This window comes from Hippoglossus stenolepis, chromosome 17 (genome assembly GCF_022539355.2).
Source record: "Hippoglossus stenolepis isolate QCI-W04-F060 chromosome 17, HSTE1.2, whole genome shotgun sequence".
Classification (NCBI taxonomy): Eukaryota; Metazoa; Chordata; class Actinopteri; order Pleuronectiformes; family Pleuronectidae; genus Hippoglossus; species Hippoglossus stenolepis.
The window spans coordinates 21841587-21857983 of NC_061499.1; the positions used below are offsets into that span (position 1 = coordinate 21841587).

Consider the following 16397-nt stretch of genomic DNA (forward strand, 5'->3'; position numbering starts at 1 on the left):
GGGATCCCTCACATGTGGCTCTCTCTGAGGTTTCTACCTTCTTTTTACCCTGTTAAAAGGGTTTTTAGTAGTTTTTCCTTACTCTTGTTGAGGGTTAAGGGCAGAGGATGTCACACCTTGTTAAAGCCCTATGAGACAAATTGTGATTTGTGAATATGGGCTATACAAATAAAATTTGATTGATTGACTGCTGTCCTGACTGCTGTCCTGATGTCATTGGGGAGCTCGTTCCACCATTTGGGAGTCAGGACAGCAAACAGTCGTGATTTTGGTGAGTGGTTAGCTGTCCCTCACAATGAGGGAGCAACAAGCCGATTGGCAGATGCTGAGCGGAGTGGATGGGCTGGAATGTAAGGTTTGACCATGTCCTGGATGTAGACTGGAACCGATCCGTTCACAGCACGGTACGCAAGTAACATTGTCTTGAAACAGATGCGGGCAGCCACTGGTAACCAGTGAAGGGAGCGGAGGAGCAGTGTAGTGTGAGTGAACTTAGGTTAAAGACCAGTCAAGCTGCTGCATTCTGGATGAGCTGCAGAGGTCGGATGGAACTAGCAGGCAGACCAGCCAGGAGGGAGTTGCAGTAGTCTAGGCGTGAGATGACCAGAGCCTGGACCAGAACCTGCACTGCCTTCTGAGTGAGAAGGGGACGTGTTCTCTTAATGTTGTGCAGCATGTACAGTATCTACATGAGCAGGTTGTTGCAGTAATGTTGGCGGTAAGGGAGAGTTGACTGTCAAGTGTCACACCCAGGTTCCTAGCAGTCTAGGTGGGGGCTCCCACGGAGTTGTCGCATTGCTCATCCCCGCACAGCTGTTGATGGGTCGAATTATCCGGACACCCTTGTCTGTCAGTCAGGAGAAACTACACCCAAAATGGCCTCATTTATAACTTTTGTGTACGCACAAAACAGGGCCCAACAGTGGCGTACACCACTTCTCATGCAAACGTTGGGATTTATAAAAACAAACTTGACTGGAAAATGTGCGCACTTCCACGCTAACCCTGACCCATGCGTACAAATATTTTGGAGACAGGAAAATTACGATGCAGGTGTACCTCATGAACTAAAGCAGATTATTGATCCGCTTCATTAACATTAAAACCAGCAGTGTTATTTGTGCTTATTTGTAACTGTTCAATATGAACCTTCAATTGAAAAAGATATAAAACAACTTACAGCAAATTACGTTCAGATAATAATAATTCTATTTCCATATGACGAGGACCGATCAGCTGATATAGATTCTATAGATCTGTGATATTTGTGCTGAACTGAGTCCAGTATCACATAGATCGACCGACGGAACCGAACCATCGCAGTACAAACACAAGCATATAATAATAATAATTCTGTTAAATTCTATAGATTGGGGACATCACATCTGTCCCTGAATTTAATAATCCTGCAGTTTTGGATGATTAAAATACGAACATGAGATACAACAAGTTCCCCCACAGTCTGACAGTGTGAAGTGATTATGTTTTTGCCTCCACCTTTGAACTAAAAAAAATGTATATCGTCCTCACTCTCACTCACTGTATTAACAGCAGTAGCAGCAGTGTATCAGTGTATTTTTGTAATTTCAGCTATTGTGTGCATGTACACTTTAGTATGAATCCTACGCATTGTTTTATAAATGAGGCCCCAGATCCCCAGTCTTTCAAAAAGGATGAGGAGATGAAGGAGAAACAAACATTATGGTTCAACAGAAGACATCGCACAAAGGTAAGACAAGAGCTCAGGCCAGGTCGAGAAGAGTCTGGGTGAAAACCACACATCAGGCTGGAGTCATCAGAGGCCCCGCCGAAAAGCCAAGCTCCTACAACTTCTGGAAGTTTACGTAGAAACAGATTCCACATCCGGGTCATCTCACATCAGGCGAATTTAAGAGCCCCATTCACAATGGACCTATAATCAACAGTAGACAGTAGAGAAAACCCAGAGAAAATCCTACCTTTTAACTGGTGCTAGATTTAAGCAGGCATCACAGCCTTTTTATAGCTGAGATCAAGTAAAATAGAACAAACAATTCCACAAAGAAAACAGGAGGAGAATCAAAGGGAGAAGGGCAAAACTGAAAGCCAACTTTCCTAGCCCTAAAACCCACAGTTAAAAATAATATGAATAAATTCGGGGGAACACACCCATAACTAGGTTATGTGGTTAACAGGGTCAATCTAGGTGTGTAGGTAGGTGAATGTGACAATAACATGTAAGATATGGAGCTAAGCCTCTAGCCCACAATCCTGAGACACAACTGCCTCAAAACTAGTAAAGTACGAACAACTCAAACTGTTAATAATCACGAGTTAATAATCACGAGTTAACATTCAACACAGAGGCTAAGAGGCCGACTGTTCACACAAAAACAAAGCCGCCCCTGGTGATGTCACACAGTGGCTTTTGAAAGCTTTCCTGCTAAAATGCTGACTTCTGCTTGGTGGCCAGCCGGTGATGGGAAACAGGTGGTGATGGGCATCGTGGGCGGTCTAGCGGTGGCATCCTCTGAGGGAATCCCCTGGAGAGGCGGATGACATCATACACGACCGCATGCTCACACAGGACAGTCATGGAAGAAAACTCAAAACCTGCAACAGGGTGAGCTGTGAAAAATGAGGAAAAGAGGAGACATGGGTGGAAAAAAGGAGAGATGAAGGGGGGGGAACTACGTTGCATTCCACATTGGTAGCCAAGACTTTTGTTTTCTTCCGGAAGAAGGTCATGTGGGAGCCTGACGAATCAGTGAAGGCCACATCGTGACCGAAAAATCCTGATCAGCAAGCTCTTTTGTTTCTGTCTGTCCAAACGCGGCCCCAGAGTCATCTAACTAAAATGGGATGAACAGCATTTCAAAGGTCGCTGTTTTAGTGACTCTAAAACTCCAGAGTAGTGAGATGTATACACCAGATGTATCCATAGCAGAGTTAAACAAAAACTTAGTAGTATGTGTAACCGAATTGGATGTCTTAGAAAGAGATCTTACTTGACTGATTGTTATCCAACACCGACAACACCACCTTGGGGCTTTCACCCAAAGAATAAGCAATACTACCAGGATAAACCTGATTGATCCCCACAATTATACTAATCTCTTACAAGAGGGTTCCCCATAAATACACAGATCAGTCCACAAGTGAATACAGAGACGTGTGTTTCAATTATAAAATATAACAATGTTTATTTGGTCAGAAGTTCATATATTAAGACAATTCTTTGTAATTCCTTTTCTATAAAATAGATATTTCAATACCAGATATACTTGGAAAAACAGAAACCTTCTAGAGAAGCATACACTACATATTATTAAGTTGAGGTAGGTCAAAATAACAAGGGCTATTGCAGGGCAAGTGGTCGCAACCTCACTGCAAAACACACACTGCAAACGGCAGAGAAAAAGGAGTAAAAAATCTAAAGAAAGGTAAATCACACTAAATAAACTAATGACTGAGGATTAAAGACACACTCCTGCAATATCCTATGCCGCCATCACTACCACCACTCAACAACTCTGTGCTTTTAATTCATCTGTTCACATTACATAAATATTAACTTTACACCTTAAAACACACAGATTTTACTGAGCAGAGCCACACATCAATAATAATAACTAATAACCAACTATAAGGCAAACAAAAAGTAAACTAATAACTATAAGGCAAGACAAGAGTGGCACCTTTTCATCTCCAACAGAAAGAATACATGGCGTTAATACACTTTAATTTAGGCATGACATCAGGTAATTTAATAAACAAACAAAGGGGTTACCTCGGCTGTCTGTAAATTCCCACGACCCCTAAAGTAGCATCAAATGGCTATGCGCTCTCCGAGCCTGGCGCATCCCACCAATGACGCGCACACCCTGGACCGGCTGGAATCGTAACGTGGGCCTGAAATACAGTGAGAATTAACAGCCTGCAACAATCCACACAATGCGCTGGGAAAGAAAACGTGCATTTCCTTGTTACCAACCGGTTACATATGGATGTAGCCTTAATGTCATGGCTTAAGTTTGATAAATTCACCTGAACAGGCTTGAAAACCCTTACTGTCAAGAAGAGGGTGTCCGTTTTAAAATAGTTAATAAATATGTTATTTGTAATGTGGACATCTAAAATAATTTTTCTTTCAGATCAAGCCTAATTTTACCTCAACCAATCCCAGCTTTTCGTACACTGTGTGAGTTATTGATAATTTGCAACAAATCTGGAAGATTTGGATGTTCAAGGTTTTGAATTGATCTAGAGTTGCTCTCATAATAAAACAAGAAGGGCACTCAGAGGTCATACCTCCTCCAAGGCCCAACAGTCCCCTTACATTTAAATTCACTAGATCCATATTTTTATGAGGATCCGCACCAAATTACGCACACTCAAAAATATTAGTCCCCTTTTCTCATTCACCCGTGAATTACTCTATGAGAAATGAGACATGAAATTATGTGAAAATACGGGATTATCATGCAAAAAAAAAGATCGCTAGCATGCTAACGCTAGCGCACTCGCTATCTTTTTTTTTAGGTTGTTGTGAAAAAAAGGACCATAATACATTGAAATGATATTAAACTAAGATATTACAATCATTATCATAATGTTTAAATCCTTATTAATGGAGAAAATACTACATTTGAGGGTCTCTCTCCCAGCTTGCTGGTGATTCGCATGGCATTCTGGGTACCCCTAGGGTTGAAGGGAGGGAGTGAAAAATCTCACTTTCTACATCTTGGCCCTACCCCTTCTTCCCAACATGTATTGGGACAGCCTACCCCTACACGTGAACGTGCAAAACGAAGGGGAAGGGCTAAGGGTTAGGGCCAAGGGGTAAAATGGGATTGGGCCTTAGTGTATTCTTCCCTGACCCATAAACCTTTGTGGTTTTGTGATATTCCGTCCTGCAATAAAATGTGTTGTCTGTAAACAGCCTATGACCATCATGTGATGTTCACTAAGCCCCTGGTTTTACTGCATGACAGTCAACACTGTATTTTATTGGTGTAAATTCAAATTAAGAACAGAGTCTGCATATTACTAATTGATGATAACTTTAACAATTTGATTCCATGCTTAAATGAAATAGATGGGAGCAATGAAAATTATGAAATAAACACTGAAATTAGACGTGTCATCAGTAATACTCACATGCTTTGTAGGAAATCAGTAGACAAACACCCATGAGCCCTTTTTAATTTGTTGTTGACATTGATTTGCATGGCGGATAAATAAATGATAAATGGTGAAAATACAAATTTCTATGTGGAAATAATTATTCTGCTCTTGTCTCATTTTGGGGATGCCACTGTTTCACTGATCCATATGTGCCAGATACTAATGCACTGGGTAAATTAGCTAATGGACAGCAACATTTATGTGCCAATGCAAATTATCGTAGCTGCATCTTGAATCAGTCGAGCCTCATTCCCTCTTTCCTAATTTCACTCTGTTTTGTTGTCAGTGTGGTGAAAGCTTGAAGATCAGCTGACCAGAAGGAAACCAAAACTCATGTCTGGTAGAAGCTGTACTTTGTTTGTGTCGAATTTTACATGTGTACCCTCTTGGCCTCCTGCAGCCATGTATTCCTCTACCTTCCTGTGCTTTTGCCGCAGAGGGCAGGAGGTCCTGCCTGCTCACTTTATGAGCTGGGAGAAACCCAAAAGCCATCTTGTAAACAGCCAATTAAATGAAAAGAGATTGTGAGGAACTGCATACCTGACCAGGAGGAGCCATTAACTTTAATAAGAAGGGGAAAATTTGGAGTGTGCAAGAGGCTCTGCTGAGTATATTTGCAGCTAGGGAATTCCCCCCTGCCACTCCACCCTATCACTGCTCAAGGCTGCTTGAAAACATCAGGCTGGTACTGTGGAGACCGAGAGGAAAAATTCCATGTCTCACAGTTTTATTTATCAGGTGATAAACTGGACGTGGGCCTCACTGGTCCAGAACCCAGCTGGATGTTTTCAGCCTGAGAAATGGAATGCAAAGTCTGGAGGAATGGCGTTGCCAGTTGCGAGCATAGTGAGAGGATTATATGCCGCATACATATACAACCTGGTACCATTAACTTGACAGCTTGAATAAGCGAGACAACCACAAACAAGAGCTGCTTTTGCTTTACTTTATATTTGCAACAAAGGCATGGCAACGTTGTTTAATTTGGTGGTCGACACAGGGCAAGACACAGCCATTGGTTGTTCTCTTAGACAGATCATATTGCTTGGTATACATTTAGAACACAAAGTGTCACACATGGCATACAGAACAGGCAGCACATAGAGAAAGAAAACCAGAGAAAGACTGTTGATTCAAACAAGGAGGAGTCCCCTCTCCACATTAGCACTGGGTGTAAAGGGAACGGGGCAAAGGAGTAGGGGGCATGAGACTCTGATTTACATACTCATTCCTTTATGGCACTGTTCAGACAGAGCGTTAACATGCATCTTGGGTGATTCAATTACAAGAGGACAGCTCTAAGTGCAGGTGTTAACACAACCAAGATGGTCTGAGACACGATGGCTTTATTCTTTTAGCAGTGTGAACATGAAGGTGCCCTCGGCCGCATTAACAGACCGTCTCTTCAGCTGGGTCTTTCCACTGTGGATGCAGAAGTACGAAAACATACAGACGCTGGCTTTGATGTCTGAATCTTTAAAAAGCCCATATGGATGTATTACAAGTGTGTCAAACATCTTGAGCCACTTGTCTATAATATCTTGATCTCTTCTTCTTTTCAATTTCAAGCACACTGGGCACAGAACGTGCATTGTTGCTTCCAACATGTTAAAATCATTTTTTAATATATTTGGTCTTTGCAAAATAAATTAGTTTTGTCTGTATTTGCATATCGAGCGGGGAAGTGTCACTGGAGACACATGTGGAGACACATTCTAATACCAGGGCTGAACAGAGTCTTTAGCACACACTCAGCTGTATGCAAGAAAACTGATCTGCAGGCAAGCCTCGTCTGCACAATCCATTCTGTCCATTTGATCAAAGGTTGGGGAGCGTGGGGGTGGGGATTGATGTGTGTGAGCATGGCATCCTCATAAATGGTGAGTGCATTGTGAAAGAAGAAGTTCTGAAGAAGACACAAGGGACATGTCCCTGTCTTCATTACAAACTAATATTGGAGACAACCAGGAGGACAACAAAGAGAAATCCGCTGTCACTATTTTATCCGCTTTGACTTCTTTCATGTTTTAACCATCCTTCCTTAGAGCAATTACAACACTGTAATCACCAAGTTCATCAGTATCTGAGCTCTGGGATGTCACTGAACAGAAGTCATAAGATCAGACAGTTCTATTAACTAATTGGGTAACACTGTTTGCGTTTGCAGTAATCTGTCTGTGCTACCAGGTGTTTGTTGGAAACACCTGGGGCCTGTACTATGAAGCGAGCTCAACATATCCTGGATATCTTTCCGTAATCTGTTTTGACTTAATTTAACAAATCCTGTCGCCTCACGGAGATGGTTACAACTCGTTAAGTCCACCCAGGCTGTTATATTAGAAAAATATGAGGAGTACAAACACATTATCCAGACCAAAAATAAACACAGTCACAGCTGCTAAATGCAGGTAGAGAAGCTGGCTAAGAATCTCTGATTGTGTGAAAGTGTAAATTACAGAGTCCCCGGTGACATTAGGGAAAAAAATATAGAACTTGACACACACTGTCTGCACTGACTCTGAGGCATAATATAAAATCATATGGACATTTCGTGTGCCATGGTGCACAGTAGGTGACTGTGCGCATTAGGTATGTTGGTGACAGGATGCTTCTCGCATATTTGGAAACAGGGAGAGACTGAGGTGTACTGGGTGTGATAGCGGCAGGGATTGACTTAACCAACCGGACATTGTTTTATACTTCCCTTATCCCTCCCTTAAGGAGTGTAGTGTCATATTGATGACAGCTGACTGCACGAGGGATGGGGGCTGTCAAAAGGTAAATCTGTAAACTATATATCCCCCATTTTCCAAATAAATATTTAATTTCATAGGATAAAGTTAAAGGGAAGGATATAAGTATAAAACTATGTTGGGTTATCCCACTGCTAACACACACAGTACATCAATATCAGTAACTCCCACAACTAAAGGAATGTAAATCAATGCAGACAGTCTGTGGTACTGTGAGCACATTGCTAGGTGTCAGGTTGGTTATGTTCGGCTCCAGCAGCTGACACAGGTTTATCACTCCCTCTGATGAGAAACTATATATTTCATAAAGATACTCATCAGAGTAGGTAAAAGGATTTTGTCGGTCTCTGAAGACCCTTGTCCCCCTCAGAAACCCTCTAACAATCCGCACACTGAGCTCCACGGGATCCTGTTTTTTGATTTGCTCCATGGGATCCTCCAAGAACGGTGATGTCATGTTTCAAAGGAATTGATTGGTCAGTGCTGGATATGAATATATATATGAATTAAACAAGCTTCATAGGACTGAAAACTCTGAGCTGAACCTGAAGTTACCCCGATAAGAGAAAATCCTGCTTCGTAGTACAGGCCACAGAAGTCCAACTATTTATTTGCAACATATAATAGTTTTTACTATACAATACTATAGTTGTATATAGCTATTATGATATTTTAAGTGCTTGTTGATGTACAATATTATTTATTAAGTGTACCTTAAAATGAATATTTTATATAAAATGTCTATATTTTTATTTATTAAGTTTATAAAGCAGCTTCATTTAAGAAAGCCTGCGTAGGGAGTTATAGTTGTTGAAAAACGTATTCTATAAGAACAACAGTGTGTTGCAAACTATATTAAATGTTATTTTCTGCTGCTTTTAAGTTTAAAATAAAAGATTCCGAAACAGAACGGGACAATGTTGTTACCTATACTGCCTATAACTGACAGAGGAAACATTCCTCTGATCATTACATCTTTAGAGCCACTGAAAACAGTGCTAACGACAGTCAACATGTTGTTTGTACAGTTCTTGTACAAACTGTAACCCTTACTGTGATAGTGAATTTCTTTAAAGAAAAGGTAAAGGGTTAAACACCACTAGACAAAACCATTTAACTGCTATTACATGAATGACAGATATGCACCTGAAAATAATGCCAGGGCCCATGGCAATGACAATTTGCCCATAAGAAGACTGCATCATTATTATCCAAAGAGTCCATTAAAACAGTCATCACAGTTAAGAGATAGACAATGTAATCATGTTCCCAGGCATCAGCAATTCACTTGAGCCGGTTTCAGACATGTCCTCTGGAGGGTGTCTGCAAAATTGGGTCCAGACAATCTCATTCACACATGAACAACACAGCAGGAGATTCTCGCATTCACAACAACACAGAAATTGAGTGTTCAGGTGAGGGGTGGTGCAGCAGGCAACGGCAGGATGTAACATAATCATTACACTGCAGAGATAACATGTTTTTGTCGACACCTTAATCACCAAAAGTTCTCGACATCTTCGTCTGTGTCTTCTGCGTGTATGGCACCGCTTTTTTATCCTGAGATATTTGTTTTCCTTTAGTTTTTTTCCTTTTGTGTCTGTCGCGTGTTAGAAACATCAACACGCCCACTCGCTTGAAAAATACCACAGAGGATCTCCTGCTATGTTCTCATATTGGCTGCTTCAGACATTCTACTGTATTTTACGAGGAGACTGGAAGGAGAAAGTCTGCAGAATGTCCGGAGGCTCTCACTCTGACCTTTGCATTCGCACATAGCGCCCCTTCAGAGATGTACCGAGGTTCTCCAGAGTTCATTGCATGTCTGAGAGCAGCTTTGGTGACTACAATGTTATCTCACCTGATTCTGTATGAATAACAGCCAAACATAAGACAATTAGACCCAAACATGAATAAACCAGAATCACCCTTTCACGATCATTACTTCTTATAGACATAAGACCAACAATGACATTATTCTGCATAATTATTAAGATGTAACATACTGTACATCGCTGCCATGCATTGCATTTGGAGTATGGGACCTCAGCTGAGGAAAGGTCCCTTTTTTCAAATACTAGTCGTATTTGTTAAGAGCTGTCAGCACTTTATGGGCTCAGGGGTCCAGGTAGTTTGGTTCAAAAATGATTGCACAGTGAAAACAATCCTCCATAAAGTGACATCCTTATATCTCTTCTTCATTTGGTTGTGCACATTGTGTCCTGGAAACAGGCAAACACATTTCGGTATCAAGATACAAGTTAATTTCTTGCTCTGCTGGCAACCCAAACTGAAGTAAACAGTCTTTACGACCTGTAGGATCTGTATATTGTTCATGTCCTTCAATTCTATAAACATCTGCCACATTCAGCCAAACAAAAAACATACTCTGTGTATCAATATTCCACGGAAGAATGAGAACATGCTCATGTTTTGGAAAATCCTTGTGAGAAATACTCCAAACGGTCCAGGGCTCAGTTTCTCTCTGCCTCACGCAGAATTTAAAAACAAACGGTGCAATTTCTGAATCCAGGGTAAAATATGATTACTCCATCACTGAAAAGGTCCAGAGCCAAAGCTCTTATCCCACTGTGAACACTGCTGCTCTAACTGGTCCAGCAGCTTGTCCACTGAGTCCTCTTTGTTCTCTAGCTTCAGGTATCGCCTGCCACTACCCAGGTCTAACCGAGGCCAGCTTTGGTGAGTCTGCTCCTCCACAGCATCCACAACATGTCCCAGGATGTCCACACAAACCTGTGAACCAGCCTCTCTCCTCAAGGCTACAAGCTGGTTTATTTGACCCTCCTCTCTGGGTGTGTGGAGACCTTCCTGGATGCGCACACCAGCTTGGGCTATGTGAGGGTTAGTCCTGTAGCTCATACTATGGCAACGCCTCGGCTGGGCAGCTGGAATATCCACCTCGTCCCCCAGGGTGGACATGGAACTGGCAGACACCAGGCAGTTGCTGAGCTTGACAAGTGGGGAAGCCGGCACATTGAAGTTGCCTCTCTGCTCAGCACCAGACTGTATGTTTAAGTTTGTCTCACTGGAATTATATGAGTTGGAGTGGGAGGACTGGAGGGAAGGTGGCGGCTCTGATTCCTGGTGGTGGAGGGCTTCTGTCTGGAGAACAGCTTGCTGGTAGATGCCCTCCACGCTGTCCTCAAGTTCTCTGGGGTGTCTGGTCTGGAGCAGGGGCTCAGAGCTGGCCAGCTGCTGCAGACAGAGGATGTTGAGATGGGCAGCTGGTAAACTGCTCACCCACTGGTAATGTTTCGCCATCGAGTTGGCTACTGCTATTTCTTTAAGGTCGGCTGAGGGCACAACTGCAGACACAGAGCAGATAACACTCCGCATCTGGGCCAGCAGCATCTTAGTCTCTCTGTCCCTGTTCTCATACAGGACCGTGTTGGCACATATGAGGATGAACAGTCCAACCCCCATGATGACAGGCCCCAACAGCTTCATCCGTTCATTGTGGATGAGGCTGGCTGTGGACAGGAGACCCTTAGCTCCCAGACTCCAGCCTGAAGTCTGTGACTCAGAGATGCTTTCCCCGTCTGTTGCTCCCAGGATGGATGATCTTGATATCCGGTAGGGCCAGTAACCCGCCACAGCCAGGGCAGTTCCGACAACCACTACAATGACCCCCAGCACCAGGAAGGCTCCAGGCAGGGAGCGGATTCGAAGCTTGCCTCGGATCACCCTGTCTTTTTTCTTTCTGCCTCGTAAGGTGAAGCGAGACTTCCGCCGCCCAGATGGGGAAGTTGGCTTGACACCTCGGGCCTTCTGGGTCTTCATAGCACAGGTCAGTCAGGAACTATCACTCCAGGTCACACCCTGTCAGAGGACTTGAGGAGTGAGGAGATGTTAAGAGTTAATGCAGCTATAACAGTGTATCTGCATCCATTAATTAAATGTGCACAATACATCAGTCAGCTGTACCTTTTCAATGTCACTTTAGTAAATCACAAACATGTGATATGTAGGTGATTCATGGCATGATTACAAGTACGTGCAATTTAAAAGTATTAATTAATGGAGAGGTATGACCAAATTTGAAGCCACTATGTTTGAACATAGTTTGAACATTTCGGACCTTTGCCCACTGGTGGCGGTACCAGTAGCAGTAAAAGAAAACTCTTTTGATGATTATTCAATGAGTAAAACAGGAGGTGCTTGAGAGCACAAGCTGGACATTAACTTTACTGAGGGGGAGTCTGTGCCTTTAATGCAAGAAGTCACTTACAAAAAGTCACTTATTAGCCTGCACTGCACATATATATAACCACAAAATGATATCTTTCACTTTAGAGAGATCCAGCCCCAACCATCTCTGAATGATGATAAGAATGTTTTCTAAAACTACAAAACATCAGGATTGAGGTGGCAACTGTGACCATTTATAACTTACAACTGGCCAAATGTCTAAAACCTGGATTAAAGCGCTGCTGTATCTTTTGCTCCTTTTCTTTTGGTCTTTGTTTCTCTTGTTGTATCTTGACTGTGTGGATAGGGAGCGTTTGTGTGCAGCTGTGTGATGGCTCTGACTGGATATCAGAGCACTTTGAATAGTTTTAATAAAAACTATGTCACGGAATCTGGTCTGTTAAACATGTATTCCTTAAGCCAAAACATGAACAACTGGACCTTTTAACAGAAGGTAATGTTACAAGTAATTAATGTAATTATATATTATTATTATTATGTGTAGTAATTAGTAGAGGGATGTCAGTTATATTTGAAATGGATTTTGAAGGTCATAACATTTGAAACCGTCTAGTCTTACTGAAAAAGAACAGATAACTTGTGTAGCTTCTGCAGCACTGACATAGAAGCACACATACACATTTTACAGTCTGCTGTATATCAAATATTTCCTTTCTGAAATGCATTCTATCTGCCATCATGACAGATTAGATATTACATGTGGATGTCTGAAATCCAGACATATTTAGTCTTGCCATAGCTCACTTTGGCCACCCATTAGTCGATGGTTGTTTACCATGTTCCAAACCTTCTAAGTCTGAGGGAGCTTGTAAATTCAAAGAGCTACAAGAGCTCTCACATGGTTATAAAAAAAGCAGAATGAAATTGAAAAGCAGCCTCTAACACTCCCACTGCAGTTCCATATATCCTGAGCATTTTACAGTGAGAGTAAAATGCTGTCACCAAGCTGACTGTCAGACACCTCACAGCTGTGTCACTTCTTCTTATTGTGCACAGATGGGGCTGGGTGCTCAAATATGCGTTTGCTTCTTTAGGTTTGATGGAGCACAACTCCACAGCATTCAAGCTTCAAAGATAAACTCTTCCCCGGTTTTTTTGATTTGTGAAAGTCTCATTTGTGAAAGTCATTCCTTTTCTTCCTCCTGCAGGCGCAGAAGCATCACAGCCACAGTGACACCGACATACTGATGAGGAGGATTCTGCACAAATTCATAGAGAACACCTCGCAGTGATTCTCCTCTGTGCTGCTGCAGGACAGTTTTCTCACCTGGACTTATATACAGCCTATCCGACCATCCATCTACCTATCTATCCTATCCGTCCATCTGTCTGTCGGTCTGTCCATCAATTCAGCCATTCAGCCATGTGTCAGTTACTAATGACTACCTGGTAACAGATCATTTCCAACAAAGGGAAACAGAAACATTCTTATTCAACCTGAAAACAAAATATGCCAAAGTGACTAATAAATCAGAGTTGCACAAATTAAAAATAAATCTTCATACTGCACTAATCACCATTCTATATTCAAATGTGAGCAGAAACTTGATACCAAACACTGCAGTTCCTCTCAGCTCTACAGATCTTGTTAAGCCTCTTTCAGGTTGTTAAGATTTTACAGCATCAACACAGCGGTGAGGTGTTCAGAACCTGCACCTCACAGCAGGAAGGTTCTCCCTGTAACCGCCTGGCCTATCTCCAGCTGCTGTGTTCTCCTGCCACAGGTTTAGTGGGTTCATTTGTGCTTCCAACTTGCCTGGGAATGGTCTCTCTCATGTGTCAGTTGACACTGGCTAAACACTCAACAAATGCTGCAAGTTAAACAAGCCTAAGAACTTAACCTGCACATACTAAGTATTTCCCCAGGCATTATGAGTGGCTTCCATGGTAAAGTCTGATCACAGAAACATTAGTGTTTGATGGCTTGGAGCATCTCATGGGGAGTAATCTGCTCTGCTGCAGATTGTTCTCGCTCCTTACAAAATTATACTATCTAGTATAGAGTACTATTGTATCTTTTTGTCTTAAAATAATTAAAAGTTTGACAAAATAATCCCAACTCATGTTCCTGGCTTTTTCCAGAGTGTAAAACCACATTTCGCGACCAGATCTTGATCCCTGGTTACATAACACCTTAGCAAACTCCATCTGCTGATGATGAAGGTCATGAGATTCAGCTAAAGGTTCCTGACACAAGCGTGTCAAGATTAAGTTATGGTTATTTTGTCAAACTACTATTCAGGGATGAACTTTCACATTTAAATTAACTGTTTAAAATAACACAGAATTGCTCAGCATGGATTTGGAGTTTCCTACATGCCCTTGACAATAGAAAGAGACTCACATGAACCTTTTGCTAATATGGTTGTAAGCAGCATTTCAGTATCTTTTCAACACAAACTGAATTATGTCCAGTACAATATCAAAACTGACACTTTGATACTCCTTTCCTGGTCTAAATCATGTTTATTTATTCTTTGATATAATGTGTGTTTCATAGCTGAAACTATTAGTCAGTTGGTTTATTATCTGATTATCAGACAATTTAACAGCAAACATTTCATATTTAATTAACTGTGTATGACTTTTTAATGTCAAATACCCAGTTGTTCCTGTTTCCCCTGCATGAACATCTATAATAATGAATAGAATATCTCTGGTTGGACAGTCCAGATCCCAATCAGTCCCAAAACTCCAAGGTAAATATGTCACCTGGGGCTCTGGGAAATTATGACTCACATTTTTCACAATGTTAGCAAAAAATATTTGGCACATTAATCAAAAATGAAAGGGAACCCCAAATCTTACACTGCATGTTATTCAGGCAAATGTTTTGAACAGTTAAGATATTAGACGATGATCCATTTGACATGTGTGACTCATTCTGTTACATGTTGCTTTGTGTTTAAATCTGAAATCTGCTCTAAAACACACATCAGACAGGTCTCTTATTAACCAGTAATAGTGACTGTGTGACTGTGGTCTGTTGGATTACAGCTGCAGTAACTGATTAGACTGCATTCACCAGCTCTGACACATGTTTCTATTGGTAAACTGTGCAATATGCAGCAGGACTGCGTCTGAGTGTGAATACACAACTGAAGCAGAAGATGCCCAGACATACAGGTTCACTGTGATATCATGTAATAACACGGCAGTAATCCGATTCACCAGAGAGCAGTGTGAGCTGCAAGCCTCAGTGTCGTGCCTCACACAGGACGCATCCCTTCAGTGTGTCATAGACACACCACACTGTTCGCCTGCTGTGTTCCAACCAGCAGAGGAAGCTGGGCCGGAGCCCACATCACTCCTGGGAAGCCACAAGTTGTGCTTGATGATACTGGGGTGTATATGATGAGCTTACAGCAGGGTGTGGAGGGATGGGACCATCTGTGATGCAAAGGCAACATGAAGCTGAACAAAAAGAAACCCTCTTCATGCAATATGAATTAGAATGATCATTAGGAAGATGATTTAATCAAGCGTTTTATATTTACCTTAACGACGGACAGCCACTGACTGCCGTGCCGTGCTGTGCCGAACCATCTCCCCTAAAATACTGTGTGGAGCTTAGCGACAGACAGGAGTGTGTCTGGCTGTCTGTGCTGCTGCATTCCTCAACAACAACACACACCAGCACAGCACCATCCATACACAGTGTGGTTGGTGGAAGAAACACTGGAGCCAGCGGTGACTGCAGCACTTTACCAGCTGGTTAAACCACCCAGTCTAACTTCTCTGGAACTCCCAGTCCAGTGGCCGCTGACTTCTGGGAACTTGCCTGCATGTCTCGGATCCTGTTGCAGCCTCTTCATAGTTTGAGGACACAGAACATCCTGTGATCGTTTGGGCTGAGGAGCCTCCAGAATGTGGACAGCTCAGCTGCTCTCTCTGTTCCAGGATATTTACAACAGGCAGAGGGCAGGAGGAGGAGCACGCGGTGTCTTCGCCAACTCCTGAGGAACATCTGGCACAAAGCTCGTCTCACCATGAGGACAATAGAAGCCAGCAGAGCCCCGATGCTCCCTCCTCAGCGCTGCGCTCTGCGCTCTGTCTGCGGACCAGCGCAGTCAAGTGAGCTGCAGCCAACGAGCTCCAAAACACCGTGTCTTTCAAAATAAGAGTATCCCAGCGCCATAGAGCCAATAGCATGAACATAAACAAGTGTCCGCATTCTTGAGTAGACTAATGTCCAAAAATGTTTGAGGTATTTTAATCCAAACTCAGCGTCGGAGAGTAATTGAAAGT

At 42.4% G+C, this 16397-nt stretch overlaps 1 protein-coding gene across 1 annotated transcript; it reads right to left on the reverse strand.

The window, feature by feature from the left end:
• Positions 1-6098: 6098 nt before the first annotated feature.
• Positions 6099-16202, reverse strand: tmem200b (transmembrane protein 200B). Its single transcript, XM_035183638.2, has 2 exons — positions 15647-16202; positions 6099-11770 (listed from the first exon to the last, which is right to left on the reverse strand). The coding sequence occupies exon 2, from the start codon at positions 11718-11720 to the stop codon at positions 10473-10475; it is 1248 nt and encodes a 415-aa protein (XP_035039529.1). The 5' UTR covers positions 11721-11770; positions 15647-16202; the 3' UTR covers positions 6099-10472.
• Between the last annotated feature and the right edge of the window lie 195 nt (positions 16203-16397).

Excerpts from the sequence above, each read along its gene's own strand:
- tmem200b (XM_035183638.2), bottom strand. The coding sequence starts at position 11,720 with ATGAAGACCCAGAAGGCCCGAGGTGTCAAGCCAACTTCCCCATCTGGG.